Below are 17,808 nucleotides of genomic sequence, written 5' to 3'. Positions count from 1 at the left end.
TCTCAAAAATTCGATTCGGCTGATTCGGCGAATTCCAGTGTGAAATTCGATTCGATGCGAATTTCTTCGCTACGAAGATGACTTATAAAAAGGGTTTCTAGGCTTCAGAGAGCCTTTAAATTAGTGCAGAACACTGTACCTTTAATTTAAATGCCCTTGGAGATGAGGAAAGAGAAGGAGAAGGAGAAGGAGAAGGATGAGAAGAAGGAGAAGGATGAGAAGAAGGAGAAGGATGAGAAGAAGGAGAAGGAGAAGGATGAGAAGAAGGAGAAGGAGAAGGATGAGAAGAAGGAGAAGGATGAGGAGAAGAAGGATGAGAAGAAGGAGAAGGAGAAGGATGAGAAGAAGGAGAAGGATGAGAAGAAAGAGAAGGATGAGAAGGAGAAGGATGAGAAGAAGGAGAAGGAGAAGGATGAGAAGAAGGAGAAGGAGAAGGATGAGAAGAAGGAGAAGGATGAGAAGAAGGAGAAGGATGAGAAGAAGGAGAAGGATGAGAAGAAGGAGAAGGATGAGAAGAAGGATGAGAAGAAGGAGAAGGATGAGAAGAAGGAGAAGGATGAGAAGAAGGAGAAGGATGAGAAGAAGGAGAAGGAGAAGGATGAGGAGAAGGAGAAGGATGAGAAGAAGGAGAAGGATGAGAAGAAGGAGAAGGAGAAGGATGAGAAGAAGGAGAAGGATGAGGAGAAGGAGAAGGATGAGAAGAAGGAGAAGGATGAGAAGAAGGAGAAGGAGAAGGATGAGAAGAAGGAGAAGGATGAGAAGAAGGAGAAGGATGAGAAGATGGAGAAGGAGAAGGATGAGAAGAAGGAGAAGGAGAAGGATGAGAAGAAGGAGAAGGAGAAGGATGAGAAGAAGGAGAAGGATGAGGAGAAGGAGAAGGATGAGAAGAAGGAGAAGGAGAAGGATGAGAAGAAGGAGAAGGATGAGGAGAAGGAGAAGGATGAGAAGAAGGAGAAGGAGAAGGATGAGAAGAAGGAGAAGGATGAGAAGAAGGAGAAGGATGAGAAGAAGGAGAAGGATGAGAAGAAGGAGAAGTATGAGAAGAAGGAGAAGGATGAGAAGGAGAAGTATGAGAAGACGGAGAAGGAGAAGCAGAAGGAGAAGGATGAGAAGAAGGAAAAGGAGAAGGATGAGAAGATGGAGAAGGAGAAGGATGAGAAGAAGGAGAAGGAGAAGGATGAGAAGAAGGAGAAGGAGAAGGATGAGAAGAAGGAGAAGGATGAGAAGAAGGAGAAGGATGAGAAGAAGGATGAGAAGAAGGAGAAGGATGAGAAGAAGGAGAAGGATGAGAAGAAGAAGGAGAAGGATGAGAAGAAGAAGGAGAAGGATGAGAAGAAGGAGAAGGATGAGAAGAAGGAGAAGGATGAGAAGAAGGAGAAGGAGAAGGATGAGAAGAAGGAGAAGGATGAGAAGAAGGAGAAGGAGAAGGATGAGAAGAAGGAGAAGGAGAAGGATGAGGAGAAGGAGAAGGATGAGGAGAAGGAGAAGGATGAGAAGAAGGAGAAGGATGAGGAGAAGGAGAAGGATGAGAAGAAGGAGAAGGATGAGGAGAAGGAGAAGGATGAGAAGAAGGAGAAGGATGAGAAGAAGGAGAAGGATGAGGAGGATGAGAAGAAGGAGAAGGATGAGAAGAAGGAGAAGGAGAAGGATGAGAAGAAGGAGAAGGATGAGAAGAAGGAGAAGGAGAAGGATGAGAAGATGGAGAAGGATGAGAAGAAGGAGAAGGAGAAGGATGAGAAGAAGGAGAAGGAGAAGGATGAGAAGAAGGAGAAGGATGAGGAGAAAGAGAAGGATGAGAAGAAGGAGAAGGATGAGAAGAAGGAGAAGGATGAGAAGAAGGAGAAGGAGAAGGATGAGAAGAAGGAGAAGGATGAGAAGAAGGAGAAGGATGAGAAGAAGGAGAAGGATGAGAAGAAGGAAAAGGAGAAGGATGAGAAGATGGAGAAGGAGAAGGATGAGAAGAAGGAGAAGGAGAAGGATGAGAAGAAGGAGAAGGAGAAGGATGAGAAGATGGAGAAGGAGAAGGATGAGAAGAAGGAGAAGGAGAAGGATGAGAAGAAGGAGAAGGAGAAGGATGAGAAGAAGGAGAAGGATGAGAAGAAGGAGAAGGAGAAGGATGAGAAGAAGGAGAAGGATGAGAAGAAGGAGAAGGATGAGAAGAAGGAGAAGGAGAAGGATGAGAAGAAGGAGAAGGATGAGAAGAAGGATGAGAAGAAGGATGAGAAGAAGGAGAAGGATGAGAAGAAGGACAGTTCTGTGACAGTTTCTGTCTATTTCTGACAGTTCTGGGACATTCACTCCATACAGCTGTTTCAACCGCTGTATGGAGGGAATGTCATGGAACTGTCAGAAATAGACTATTAATGACAGTTCTGGGACTGTCCTTCCATGCAGCGGTTGAAACATTGTATCTATTTTTTTCCATAAATGACATTCTGCAGATACACTTAGAGGAGCGCTGCAGATACACTTTTTGCCGGCTTGGAATTATTCTTATTTTCATCCTACTTCTTCTTTTTCTTCTTATGAGGATGAGGATGAGGATGAAGAAGAAGAAGTAGGATGAAAATAAGATTAATTCCAAGCCGGCAAAAAGTGTATCTGCAGCGCTCCTCTAAGTGTATTTGCAGAATGTCATTTATGGAAAAAAATAGATACAATGTTTCAACCGCTGTATGGAGTGAATGTCCCAGAACTGCCATAAATAGTCTATTTCTGACAGTTCTGGGACATTCACTCCATACAGCTGTTTCAACCGCTGTATGGAGGGAATATCATAGAACTGTCAGAAATAGACTATTAATGACAGTTCTGGGACTGTCCTTCCATACAGCGGTTGAAACATTGTATCTATTTGTTTCCATAAATGGATCCATTTATGGAAACAAATAGATACAATGTTTCAACCGCTGTATGGAAGGACAGTCCCAGAACTGTTATTAATAGTCTATTTCTGACAGTTCTATGACATTCCCTCCATACAGCGGTTGAAACAGCTGTATGGAGTGAATGTCCCAGAACTGTCAGAAATAGACTATTTATGACAGTTCTGGGACATTCCCTCCATACAGCGGTTTCCGGCAAAAAGTGTATGTGCAGAGTTCCTCTATTCTGCAGATACACTTAGAGGAGCTCTGCAGATACACTTAGAGGAGCTCTGCACATACACTTTTTGCCGGCTTGGAATTATTCTTATTTTCATCCTACTTCTTCTTCTTCTTCTTCTTCTTCTTCTTCATCCTCATCCTCATCCTCTTCTTCTTCTTCTGAGGATGAGGATGAGGATGAAGAAGAAGAAGAAGAAGTAGGATGAAAATAAGATTAATTCCAAGCCGGCAAAAAGTGTATGTGCAGAGCTCCTCTAAGTGTATCTGCAGAGCTCCTCTAAGTGTATCTGCAGAATAGAGGAACTCTGCACATACACTTTTTGCCGGCTTGCAATTATTCTTATTTTCATCCTACTTCTTCTTCTTCTTCTTCTTCTTCTTCTTCATCCTCTTCTTCTTCTTCTGAGGATGAGGATAAAGAAGAAGAAGAAGAAGAAGAAGTAGGATGAAAATAAGATTAATTCCAAACAGGCAAAAAGTGTATGTGCAGAGCTCCTCTAAGTGTATCTGCAGAATAGAGGAACTCTGCACATACACTTTTTGCCGGCTTGGAATTATTCTTATTTTCATCCTACTGCTTCTTCTTCTTCTTCATCCTCATCCTCAGAAGAAGAGGATGAGGATGAGGATGAAGAAGAAGAAGAAGAAGTAGGATGAAAAGAAGAATAATTCCAAGCCGGCAAAAAGTGTATGTGCAGAGTTCCTCTATTTCTGACAGTTCTCTCACAGCTTCTTCACATGTACAGCGGTTGAAACATCTGTATCCTAAATGGAAACTAATAGATACAATGTTTCAACCGCTAAACATGTGTTCCTTCTGTCAGAGAACTGTCAGAAATAGCGGAGCTCACTGCAGGGACACTTTTGCCGGCTGATCGGGAAATGTTCGATTCGCACACCCGAAGTAGGCAAAATTTCGGTTTCGCCGCAAATCGAATATTTCCTGAAATTCGACTCGAATTCCGGTTCGCCTGGTTCGATTCGCTCATCTCTAGTCCTGATCACCCCATACACCATACCAGTGTCCTGATCACCACCATACCCCATACCAGCATCCTGATCACCGCCATACACCATACCAGCATCCTGATCACCGCCATACACCATACCAGCATCCTGATCACCGCCATACACCATACCAGCGTCCTGATCACCACCATACCCCACACCAGCGTCCTGATCACCTCCATACCCCATACCAGCGTCCTGATCACCTCCATACCCCATACCAGCGTCCTGATCACCTCCATACCCCATACCAGCGTCCTGATCACCGCCATACCCCATACCAGTGTCCTGATCATCCCATACACCATACCAGCATCCTGATCACCGCCATACCCCATACCAGAGTCCTGATCACCTCCATACCCCATACCAGCGTCCTGATCACCGCCATACCCCATACCAGTGTCCTGATCATCCCATACACCATACCAGCATCCTGATCACCACCATACCCCATACCAGTGTCCTGATCATCCCATACACCATACCAGCGTCCTGATCACCTCCATACCCCATACCAGCGTCCTGATCACCTCCATACCCCATACCAGCGTCCTGATCACCACCATACACCATTCCAGCATCCTGATAATCCCCATACACCATACCAGCATCCTGATCACCACCATACACCATACCAGCGTCCTGATCACCCCCATACACCATACCAGCATCCTGAACATCGTCATACCTCATACCAGCATCCTGATCACCACCATACCCTACACCAGCGTCCTGATCACCTCCATACCCCATATTAGCGTCCTGATCACCTCCATACCCCATACCAGCGTCCTGATCACCTCCATACCCCATACCAGCGTCCTGATCACCTCCATACCCCATACCAGCGTCCTGATCACCACCATACACCATTCCAGCATCCTGATAATCCCCATACACCATACCAGCATCCTGATCACCACCATACACCATACCAGCGTCCTGATCACCACCATACACAATACCAGCATCCTGAACATTGTCATACTTCATACCAATATCCTGATCACAAACAAACCTTAAACCAATGTCATGATCACTTCCATACTCAATACCAGTGTCCTGATCACCCCATACACCATACCAGTGTCTTGATCCCCACCATACAACATACCAGTATCCTGAACATTGTCATACCTCATACCAATGTCCTAATCACTGCTATACATTCAGATAAGCTCATGGGGGAGATCTCTGATGGGGGGCACAGTCTCTGATGGGGGTGCTGCTTCTGACGGAGTGCGGTTTCGAAAGAGTGCGAAGCAGTTAAACACAGCAGTTGAACTAAAGCAGGAGAACTCAAGCAGCAGGAAGACACAACAACAAGAAACTCTACTGCATGCTGGACAGACTGCAAGCAAACACCCCGGGAAACATCTCTTACATGCCTGAGTCCCACTCTGTGTACCTTTATATAATACACTCCTCTTCATACTACTATCCCCTGTCCCCAAATCTCATTTCTTTACCCCTCTGCTCCACCCCAAAACTTGCACATCTCCCCCTCATTGCTATCATCTCCCTACTACTGCTCTCATCACCCCCCACAATGCCTCTTCTACTCCTCCTTCTCATTTTCCTCTCCTCCATTCCCAAAATCCATTCACTATATCCCTCTGCTCCTCCTAAACATTTGTATATTGTGTCCTCACTGCTTCCTTCGCCCCTCTATGGCACCCACCACCTCCTCCTATTATTCCACTCTCCCACTGACCCGAACACCTCCACTAGGAGTTTTTCACGCTCCTGCACATCCCGCTCCCATGCCACCTTTCTCACCCTTCTCCTCCTCCTAGCCGCGGGAGACATCTCCCCGAATCCTGGCCCTCCACCACCTCCCTCACCCGCACAACACCCTCCCGCCGCCATGTCCTACCGCAACCTAGTATCTGTCCCCCTGCTCCCTAAAATCTCCCCCCCGTTTTCATGTGCACTCCTGAACGCCCGATCGGTGTGCAACAAGCTTACCGCCATCCACGACCTCTTTGTTTCCCGCTCCCTCAACCTCCTGGCGATCACGGAAACTTGGATCCAGCCCACTGACTCTACCTCCCCTGCTGCACTCTCCTATGGAGGGCTCACCTGGACCCACTCACCCAGGCCTAACGGTCGTAAAGGTGGTGGGGTTGGTCTGCTCCTGTCACCGCAGAGCACCTTCCGAGTCTTCCCAAACCCCCCCTCCCTATCCTTCTCCTCCTTCGAGGCCCACTGCGTCCGACTATTCTCCCCAACCCCCCTGAAGATTGCTGTGATATACCGGCCTCCTGGATCCATACCCCGCTTCCTGGAAGACTTCTCCTCCTGGCTACCCTTCTTCCTCTCCTCTGAGCTACCCACCATCATTCTTGGGGATTTCAACATCCCTGTCAACCTTGACAACCCGGACACAGCCCGTCTCCTCCACTTAACCTCCTCCTTTGCACTTGCACAGTGCATACAATCCACCACCCACTCCGACGGTAATATCCTTGATCTTGTCTTCTCCAACCGCTGCGCTCCCCACAACCTCACTAACACCCCCTTCCCTCTCTCTGACCACAACCTGATCACCTTCTCTATCTCCTCGTCCTCCAACGCCTACCCCTCCAAATGTCACACTACTACCAGCCGTAACCTCCGCAACCTTAACCCTGCCCCCCTCCACTCTGCAGCTGATCAACTCCACGACCGCATCCTCCCCCTGTCCTGCCCCAACTTGGCTATGACTGCCTACAACAACGCACTGTCAGCAGCCCTTGACTCACTAGCGCCTTTAACCACACGCAACATCAGACTCCGACCGCTCCAGCCCTGGCAGACTGATCACACCAAAACCCTCAAACGACGCAGTCGTGCCCTGGAGCGACTATGGCGCAAAACAAAATCCCAACAAGCTTTCACCTGCTACAAATCTGCCTTCCGCACCTACACCTCCTCCCTCCACGCAGCCAAACAAGCCTACTTCCTGACCCTCATCAAGGCCCTCTCCTCCAATCCTCGCCGACTCTTCTCCACCTTCAACTCTCTACTCTCTCCACCCCCACCTCCACCCAGCACCTCACTCACCGCCCTTGAGATTGCCAATCACTTCAAAAACAAGATTGACACAATTCGCAAGGACATTGCCGCAACTCACACGCCCTCTCAACCCGTCCCCTCTCACACAGCTACCCCCTCATCCCCCCTCCCCCTCGACATTACCCGCAGGGACTTCGTCACTGCTCAAACTCCCTCCGACCCCGTTCCCCCTCACTCAGCTACCCCCTCATCACCCCTCTCCCACGGCCCCACCACTGCTCTGACCTCCACTCCCACCCCACCCTACATTCCTCATACTGAAGCTCCCCCAACACTCCACACCTTTGACCTTACTACCATTGAGGAAGTCTCCAAGATCCTCTCTGATGCCCGCCTCACCACCTGCCCCCTCGACCCTATCCCTTCACAATTCCTACGACCGCCCTCCCCCTCCATCCTACGCTCCCTCACCCACATCTTTAATCTCTCCCTCTCCTCCGGCACTTTCCCCTCCCCACTGAAGCATGCACACATCACCCCCATACTTAAAAAGCCCTCCCTGGACCCCAATGACCCGAACAACCTCAGACCCATCTCCCTGCTCCCACTTACATCTAAACTCCTCGAGCGTCTCGTCTACACCCGCCTATGCTCTCACCTCAATGACAACAACCTCCTCGATCCCCTACAGTCTGGCTTCCGCCCCCTACACTCCACCGAAACCGCCTTACTCAAACTCTCCAACGACCTTCTAACCGCCAAAGCTAATGGCCACTATTCAGTGCTCCTACTCCTTGACCTCTCTGCGGCCTTTGACACAGTTGACCACCCCCTCCTCCTCAAAATACTACACTCCCTCGGCCTCAGAGATTCTGCTCTCTCCTGGCTCTCATCCTACCTGTCACAACGCTCTTTCAGCGTTACCTATAATGCTACCACCTCCCCCTCACTCCCCCTCTCTGTTGGGGTCCCTCAAGGCTCTGTCCTTGGGCCCCTTCTCTTCTCCATCTACACCTCCTCCCTTGGCCAACTCATACACTCTCACGGCTTCAACTACCACCTCTATGCCGACGACACACAAATCTATCTCTCAACCCCCCACCTCACCCCTTCGGTCTCTGCCCAAATCACACACCTACTGAGCGACATATCAGATTGGATGTCGCTCCACTTCCTTAAACTGAATCTCTCCAAAACCGAGCTCCTTGTCTTCCCCCCAGCCCGAACCCCACCCCCCATTGACTTCTACATCACATCCAACAACGCCAATATCAAACCCGCTCTGCAGGCCAGAGTACTTGGTGTCATTCTGGACTCCAACCTATCCTTTCAGCCCCAAGTCCAATCTTTAACAAACTCATGCAGACTCCACCTCCGCAACATCGCCAAAATCCGCACGTTCCTAACCCCAGAAACTACTAAACAGCTCATCCACTCCCTCATCATATCACGACTCGACTACTGCAACTCCCTCCTCACTGGCCTGCCTCGCCGCTGGCTACCCCCGCTTCAGTCCATCCTGAATACGGCTGCCAGACTCATTCACCTTTCCAACCGCTCCATTTCCGCCACCCCCCTCTGCCAATCCCTCCACTGGCTTCCGATTGCGCAACGGATCAAATTTAAAATCCTAACGCTGACGTACAAAGCTGTCCACCATACTGCCCCGAACTACATCACTGACCTAATATCCAAGTACCGCCCAGCACGCACACTCCGCTCCTCACAAGACCTCCTTCTCTCTAGTTCCCTGGTCTCCTCCTCCCATGCCCGCCTCCAGGACTTCTCCAGGGTGTCACCCATCCTCTGGAACTCCCTGCCCCAACCCATCAGATTATCACCTACTCTCCTCTCCTTTAGGCGCACCCTGAAAACCCATCTCTTCAGGGAAGCCTACCTCACCCCCTGCTAACTTGCTGACCTCCTCCACTCTTCCTACCACTCCATCCCCCACAGCTATCTCCTCCTGTACCACTATCCCATCCCTTCTAGATTGTAAGCTCGAAAGAGCAGGGCCCTCGATCCCCTCATGTTTTGCATTGTATTGGTATTGTTCTGTCACATGTTCTGTCCCCCTTTGTAATGTACAGCGCTGAGTGAACTATTGGCGCTTTATAAATACTGTATAATAATAATAATAAATACGTCATACCAGCATCTGGCATTTTAGGGTCTCAACTGATCAATTTTCAGACATATATCCCATAGCTTGTGGACTCTATAACTTTCTCACAGACTAAATAATATAGACTGTTTTGGATTATTTTTACCCCCAGAATGTACCAGCATACATTTTGGCCTAAATGTATGAAGAAAGATTATTTCATTGCAAAATTTTATAACAAAAACAAAGAGAGCAAATGTTTTTTTTTCAATTTTTTTTGTATTTTTTTATTTATATAGCAAACAAAAAAACAAAAACAGTGATAATCAAATACCTTAAAAAAAACCTCTATCTCAAAAAATATAAAAAACATTCATGTGTAGTATTGCATGACCGCACAATTGTCATTCAAAGTGCAACAGTGCTGAAAGATGAAAATTGGCATTAACTGGGAGGGGGTGAAAGTGCCCGATATTGAAGTGGATAATAGATAGACCTGACTGGAGAGGTGAGGAGGATTCTGGGAATATCATTTGATGTGACTATTTGTGTTCAGATGTAGAGTTTTCCTCCTGTGAAGTCTGGAGATCATATGACATCACATTGCCTCCACCTCCCTCCCTGATAGAAGAGAGAAAGAAGAAGAAGATTCTAGAAGTCACCAGAGAGATCACTGAGCTGCTGACAGGAGAGGTGAGCGGTGCCGGGAATTCTGGGACATTCTCCAGTAACAGACAAGGGATGTGTCTGGATGGTGACTGTATCATTGTGTGTGTCAGGTTCCTATAAGGTGTCAGGGTGTCACTGTCTATTTCTCCATGGAGGAGTGGGAGTATTTAGAAGGACACAAGGATCTCTACAAGGACGTCATGATGGACAATCAGCCGCCCCTCACATCACCGGGTAAGAGGAGACTTTATTGTAAAGGAGAGAGCAGTACAGAGTATCCACCTAGATCCCCCATCATCTGATAAACACATAGAAACAATGGATTCAGTCAGTGTGTGTGTTTCCTACAGATGGATCCAGTCATGGGAACCCACCAGAGAGATGTCCCCGTCCTCTGTATTCCCGGGATTCCGCACAGGAAGGTCACACCATCCCTCACCATCATCAGGTAGATGATGACAATTATTGGTAGTTGTGATTTATACACAGCATGTTTGTTACAATGAATGTTTTATTATATCTTTCAGAGTGGAATCCTCGGGGATGATAATATTGATGTTAAAGAAGAGTATAAAGAGGAGGATGAGGAGTATGGAGTGATGGAGGAGTTTTCAGAAGGACACAAGGATATGATGGAGCCACCTAATACCAGGAACCCACCAGAGAGATGTCCCCGTCCTCTGTATTCCCGGGATTCCACACAGGAAGGTCACACCATCCCTCACCATCATCAGGTAGATGATGACAATTATTGGTAGTTGTGATTTATACACAGCATGTTTGTTACAATGAATGTTTTATTATATCTTTCAGAGTGGAATCCTCGGGGATGATAATATTGATGTTAAAGAAGAGTATAAAGAGGAGGATGAGGAGTATGGAGTGATGGAGGAGTTTTCAGAAGGACACAAGGATATGATGGAGCCACCTAATACCAGGAACCCACCAGAGAGATGTCCCCGTCCTCTGTATTCCCGGGATTCCACACAGGAAGGTCACACCATCCCTCACCATTGCAAGGTTGGTGGGATGGAGCATCTAGAACATGGATTCATATAGACAATGTGTGGATTTTTTATGTGACCTTACATTTTACAGATGATATTTTCTGTCATTTCCTTGATTTAGAGTGGAGATCCAATCGATATAGAATTTGAGGTGAAAGCAGAAGAAGAAGAGGCGTATGTGAGGGATGATCAGCAGTCTATGGAGGAGTATGGAATAACGGGGACATTTATAGAGGTGGACACTCCTACAGAGATCAGCACAGGTGGGTCATGAACACTAAATCCATTCCTCCACCCATACTGCTCACTGATTGGTCCAGAGTAGGGCGGGGACTGGGTGATATCAGCCTGTAATCCCCTGGTCACTTTCCTGAGCTGTGTTCCCCGTCCTGTATTCCTGGATTTCTCTCGGATAATCTTCCTTCTCTGTGCTGCAGACACAATTTATGTATCTAGACTGGATTTATGGAGGTTCTGGGGTTCAGCTGGCAGCAAAATGTTCATTTTTACTCTAAGCATTGCATAATGTAGGCACCCAGGACATGTGACTGGGGTCTCCTGCCTTGTGCCTGACTCTTCCAGGGGACCTTCTCTGTTATCTGCTGGCTGTGCCGGGTGGAGGGATATGTCTGTAGTGTCTCAGACCCAAGTCACTGAGTGCAGTCTCAGGAGATGGGAGGCAAGCAACCCTTTAAGGACCTTTAATTACTGAATAACAATATTATGAGTCCTGACCATTACACTGTGTATTCTATGTTGTACATTATTATTATTATTATTATACAGGATTTATATAGCGCCAATGGTTTGGTCAGCGTTTTACATTATAGTGGGAGACAATACAGCAACAATACAGTTCAATACAAGAGGGATTTGAGGGCCCTGCTCCTTCGAGCTTACAATCTAGGAGGGAGGGGTGAATGGTACAGTAGGTGGTAACTGTGGGGGATGGAGTGGTTGGAAGAGTAGAGGATTCCAGAATTAGCAGAGGACGGGATAGGCTTCCCTGAAGAGAAAGGTTTTCAGTGAACGCCAAAAGGCAGGTGATAATTTGATAGATTGGGGTAGGGAGTTCCAGAGGATGGGTGACGCCCTGGTGAAGTCCTGGAGATGAGCATGGGAGGAGGAGACAAGGGAGCTAGAGAGTAGGAGGTCTTGCGAGGAGCGGAGAGTACAGTTTGGGTGATATCTAGAGATAAGATCGGTTATTAAAATTTGGGCAGTGTTGTGGATGGCTTTATATGTCATTGTCAGAGTTTTGAATTTTTTCCGTTTGGCAACTGGGAGCCAGTGGAGGGATTGGCAGAGAGGGGTGGAGAACACTGAGTGGAGGTCAGTGGAGGGATTGGCAGAGAGGGGTGGAGAACACTGAGTGGAGGCCAGTGGAGGGATTGGCAGAGAGGGGTGGGGGACACTGAATGGAAGCCAGTGGAGGGATTGGCAGAGAGGGGTGGAGGACACTGAATGGAGGCCAGTGGAGGGATTGGCAGAGAGGGGTGGAGGATACTGAATGGAGGCCAGTGGAGGGATTGGCAGAGAGGGGTGGAGGATACTGAATGGAGGCCAGTGGAGGGATTGGCAGAGAGGGGTGGCAGATACAGAACGGTTAGTGAGGTGGATGAGTCTGGCAGCAGCATTCATGATAGACTGGAGGGGGATAGCCTGCGATGAGGTCGGCCAGTGAGGAGGGAGTTACAGTAGTCGAGGCGAGATATGACAAGGGAGTGAATAAGTTGCTTAGTGGTTTCCGAGGTTAGGATGGTGTTAGTGATATTTATGGTGAAGTCAGGGTAGGGGGCACGGGCTGGGGGGAAAAGTCAGTTTTGGAAAGATTGAGTTTGAAGAAGTGGAGTGACATCCAAGCCGATATGTCACTTAGTAGGTTAGTAATGCGAAAGGAAACTGAAGGGGTGAGGTGAGGAGGAGACTGAAGGGGTGAGGTGTAGAAAGATAGATTTGCATGTCATCAGCATAGAGATGGTAGTTGAAGCCATGGAAGTTTTTCAAGTGACCAAGGGAGGAGGTGTAGATGGAGAAGAGAAGGGGTCCAAGGACAGAACCTTGAGGGACCCCAACAGAGAGGGGGAGGGAGGGGGAGGTGGCAGCATTATAGGTAACACTGAAGGAGCATTGGGATAGGTAGGAAGAGAACCAGGAGAGAGTGGAGTTGCTGAGGCCAAAAGAGTGGAGTTTTTTGAGGAGGAGGGGATGGTCAACTGTGTCAAAAGCCGCAGAGAGGTCAAGTAGTAAGAGTATGGAGTAGTGGCCATTGGTTGGGATGAGTATGGAGTAGTGGCCATTGGTTGGGATGAGTATGGAGTAGTGGCCATTGGTTGGGATGAGTACGGAGTAGTGGCCATTGGTTGGGATGAGTACGGAGTAGTGGCCGTTGGTTGGGATTAGTATGGAGTAGTGACCGTTGGTTGGGATGAGTACGGAGTAGTGGCCGTTGGTTGGGAGGAGTACGGAGTAGTGGCCATTGGTTGGGATGAGTACGGAGTAGTGGCCGTTGGTTGGGATGAGTACGGAGTAGTGGCCGTTGGTTGGGATGAGTACGGAGTAGTGGCTGTTGGTTGGGATGAGTACGGAGTAGTGGCCGTTGGTTGGGATGAGTATGGAGTAGTGGCCGTTGGTTGGGATTAGTATGGAGTAGTGGCCGTTGGTTGGGATGAGTATGGAGTAGTGGCCATTGGTTGGGATGAGTATGGAGTAATGGCCATTGGTTTTTGCAGTTAGTAGATCATTAGTGAGTTTTAGTAGGGCGGTGTCAGTGGAGTGTAGCGAGTGAAAGCCAGACTGTAAAGGGTCAGGAAGGTTGTTATTGGTGAGGTGGGAGCTCAGACGATTGTAGACTAAGCGTTCTAAGAGTTTAGAGGTAAATGGCAGCAGGGAGATGGGTCTTAAGTTGTTCAGGTCTGTGGGGTCCAGGGAGGGCTTGTTAAGTATGGGAGTGATGTGCGCATGCTTTAGAGGGGAGGGGAAGGCACCAGTAGAGAGGGAAAGATTGAAGATGTGAGTGAGGGAGCATAGGATGGAAGAGGAGGGGGACCAAGGGAGTTGTGAGGGGCCAGGATCCAGGGGGCAGGTGGTGAGTTCGGCTTCTGATAAAACCTTAGTGACCTCTTCAGTAGTAGCGGGGTCAAAGGAGGACAGTGTTGAGGGAGGTATGGTGTGAGGGATACTAAGTGGGGTGGGTGTCTGTGTAGTGGCAATGTCCCTATGAATTGCGTCAATCTTGTTTCGGAAGTGGAGTGCAATCTCGTGGGCAGTGAATGAGGCGCTGGGTGGCGATGGGGGTGGAGAAAGTAGAGAGTTAAAGGTAGAGAAGAGCCGATGAGGACTCAAAGAGAAGGTATTAATGAGAGTGACAAAGTAGGCTTGTTTGGCAGTTTGAAGGGAGGAAGTGTATGTTAGAAAAGCAGGTTTATATTGGGTGAATGCTTGGTGGGATTTGGTTTTAGGCCACAATCGCTCCAGCACGATTACATTACATACTCCTGACCCCTGCACTATATACTCCATTTTATACATTACATACTCCTGACTTCTGCTCTCTATCTACCCACTGTTATATATTAACATAGGAAAACATGGAGAAGATGGCAATGAGTGATAGAGGGGGTGGGGACCCTCGTCATATAATCCCCTCATCACTGTCCCTCCTATAAAAGACAGTTCTGGTTGTTTCCTCACTCTCTGACTAAGGTCCATGAATAAAGAAATGACCTGGTAGGAGATCAGAGGAGCCATTTCCTAGTTCCTTTGAGGGTGGAATTGTAAGCTCCTCAGAGACCAAGCTGCCTGATGTGGGCGGAGTCCTGGTTTGGGGGAACCAATCAGCTCCTGTCTAGTAATCCTCTTTGTCTTTGTATTTTAGTCCATGGCCGGGAGATGAGGAAAACCTCCGAGGATTGTCTCACTTTGTCTCCAGACTGGAAAGTAGAAGATGAGGACATCACACAGTATAGTCCAGGAGACAACCCGGCTCCCTCCAATGTCCATCCGGCACCACCCAGTGTAGATGGACCATCGGATTCCTCATATCCTGAGGAACCTCAGACTGTGCGGGACCGGGCCGGCCTTCCAACAGGGAAGAGCTTCTCCTGTACTGAGTGCGGGAAGGGTTTCCGTTCTAAACATGGTCTTAATGTGCATAAAAGATCTCACATTGGGCAGAAGCCGTATTCCTGTCCTGAGTGTGGAAACTGTTTTTCACATATGTCCAATTTTTATAGACATCAAAGATCTCACACAGGGGAAAAGCCGTATTCCTGTCCTGAATGTGCAAAATGTTTTTCAGAAAAGTCCAATCTTCACATACATCAGAGATCTCACACAGGGGAAAAGCAATATTCCTGTCCTGAGTGTGGAAAATGTTTTTCAGTGAAGTCCCAGCTTTACAGACATCAGAGATCTCACACGGGGGAGAAGCCATATTCCTGTCCTGAGTGTGGGAAGTGTTTTTCAAGGAAGTACAATCTTTACACACACCAGAGATCTCACACAGGGGAGAAGCCATATTCCTGTCCTGAGTGTGGGAAATGTTTTTCAGACAAGTCCCATCTATACAAACATCAGAGATCTCACATGGGGGAAAAGCTGTATACCTGTTCTGAGTGCGGAAAATGTTTTTCAGACAAGTCCTATCTTCAGACACATCAGAGATCTCACATGGGGGAGAAGCCATATTCCTGTTCTGAATGTGGGAAATGTTTTTCAGACAAGTCCTATCTTCAGACACATCAGAGATCTCACACGGGGGAGAAGCCATATTCCTGTTCTGAGTGTGGGAAATGTTTTTCACAGAAGTCCAGTCTTTCCAAGCATCAGAGATCTCACACAGGGGAGAAGCCGTATTCCTGTCCTGAGTGCGGGAAATGTTTTTCATTTAAGACCAGTCTTAACGCACATCAGAGATCTCATACGGGGGAGAAGTCGTATTCCTGTCCTGAGTGTGGGAAATGTTTTTTAGTGAAGTCCCATCTGAACACACATCAGAGATCTCATACGGGGGAAAAGCCATATTCCTGTCCTGAGTGTGGGAAATGTTTTTCAGCTAAGTCCCATCTTTACACACATCAGAGATCTCATACGGGGGAGAAGCCGTATTCCTGTCCTGAGTGTGGGAAATGTTTTTCATTGAAGTCCCATCTTCACACTCATCAGAGATATCATACGGGGGAGAAGCCGTATTCCTGTCCTGAGTGTGAGAAATGTTTTTCAGCAAAGTCCCATCTTCACACACATCAGAGATCTCATACGGGAGAGAAGCCGTATTCCTGTCCTGAGTGCGGGAAATGTTTTTCACGGAAGTCCCATCTTTCCAGACATCAGAGATGTCACACAGGTGAGAAGCCGTATTCCTGTCCTGAGTGTGGGAAATGTTTTTCACGGAAGTCCCATCTTTCCAGACATCAGAGATGTCACACAGGGGAGAAGCCACTTTCCTGTCCTGAGTGAGGGAAATGTTCCTCACTGAAGTCTTGTCTTCCTGTACATCAGGGGTCCCACACAACCCTGGAGGTGTATTAGTGCCTTGAGTGTGGGAAATGTCTTCTAGATGAATGTTGCTGGACATCCCAGCTCTCATGTGGGGAAAAAGCACACCCTGATATACACCTCAGATATACTCCATGGCTGATCTTCATCATGGAAGAAACAGTTGATAAGGAGATGAGAGGTCCCCAAAGACATGGATGAAGTGCAGTAAATGTCGGGGTGCAGAGTGGTCAATAGATCCTGGAAATGAAGGACACAACTTCAGCCCTTCTTGGGTGTCGGAGTTGCGTTTCCTGATAATGATATAGCGGGTTACAGAGCTAGAAGCCGGGAGAGCCCAGATCTCGTTATCGGGGAACTTTACACAGACAACAAGAACTTCTGAAGTTGATGTGCTTCATTTCAAGGCTCTACAGAACAGTGGTGACCCCGAAGCGTCTCTCTTTCTTCAGTCCATCCTTCTCCCATCCCCCAACAGGAGGGAAGGAGAACTCCGCCCCAAACTAGGGGGGAACTTTCCTCTCATTATTTCCCTTGGCTTCTGTGTGGGTTTGAGTGGTTGGAGGAGTGCGGCATGAGAGGGAACACAGCTTGTTGTTCTATGTCTACATATGGGGTCTGGGTAGAGGGGATCCACCGGAAAATATTTCTACTCTTTGATTTTGTGGAAACTGTTTTTGTTTTCACTTTGAAGGGCGATATTATGTGTGGTTTTTAAAAGGGATTGGCCCAATAGATACCGCCCCACTTAGAGAATAGATGAACTAATATGACCAGCATTCATTCAGCCATGTCACATGTTGGTCTTTTCATACAGTGATTTCCTATGATCATTGGCTCCATCTAGTGGCCATAATGTGGTATGGAACTGTTTTTCCTAATTGAGGCATTTTGGTGTCACGGCTGGACACATGCTTGTCTCTCCACCCAACATATTATTAGTGTACTATGTCAGGGATGGTGTCATACAAATAACGGAGATCACACTCCTACATTTATGAGTACAGTAGACATTGAAGGACATAAATTAAAAAAAACCTCAGGATTAAACCAACCATTGATTTAAAGCAAAGAAAACCTATCTGGCCTTTAGATGGAGCTAAGTATCATAGTAATTCGCTCCACCTACTATATGAAAGGGTTAATAGTTCACTCACTTTTGCTTTGTGCCTACTAACTGGTTTATTTTACAAGATGTTCCCGTGGGATGTGAATGTTATCCATGCTCACATTTCTTGTTTATAGAAATCAGAAGTCACTATCCTGTTGTATTTTTGTTATGACGCAACATGGAGTAGTTTACTGAAAATTCTGTATTCTGATTGGTGATTTATGGAAACCGCCTGATATATGCTGGGTTATCATTTATTATTAAAGCTTGATGAATAATAAAGAAGTCACATTTTGCATCACA

At 47.5% G+C, this 17,808-nt stretch overlaps 1 protein-coding gene across 1 annotated transcript in view; it reads left to right on the top strand.

The window, feature by feature from the left end:
• The window catches only part of LOC149460702 (uncharacterized), a 26,610-nt gene extending 8,802 nt beyond the window's left edge, over positions 1 to 17,808 (top strand). The window contains exons 2-3 of the mRNA XM_089679215.1: positions 11,017 to 11,158; positions 14,773 to 17,808. Of these exons, the coding sequence (XP_089535341.1) occupies positions 11,017 to 11,158; positions 14,773 to 16,355 (1,725 nt within the window). The 3' untranslated portion in view covers positions 16,356 to 17,808. The remainder of the gene's footprint in view (positions 1 to 11,016; positions 11,159 to 14,772) is intronic.

This window comes from Staurois parvus, unplaced genomic scaffold, assembly GCF_062004578.1.
Source record: "Staurois parvus isolate SC_StPar_1 unplaced genomic scaffold, SC_StPar_1.0 ptg000221l, whole genome shotgun sequence".
In the NCBI taxonomy this organism is placed as follows: Eukaryota; Metazoa; Chordata; class Amphibia; order Anura; family Ranidae; genus Staurois; species Staurois parvus.
This window is presented reverse-complemented; position numbering and strand designations above follow the sequence as displayed.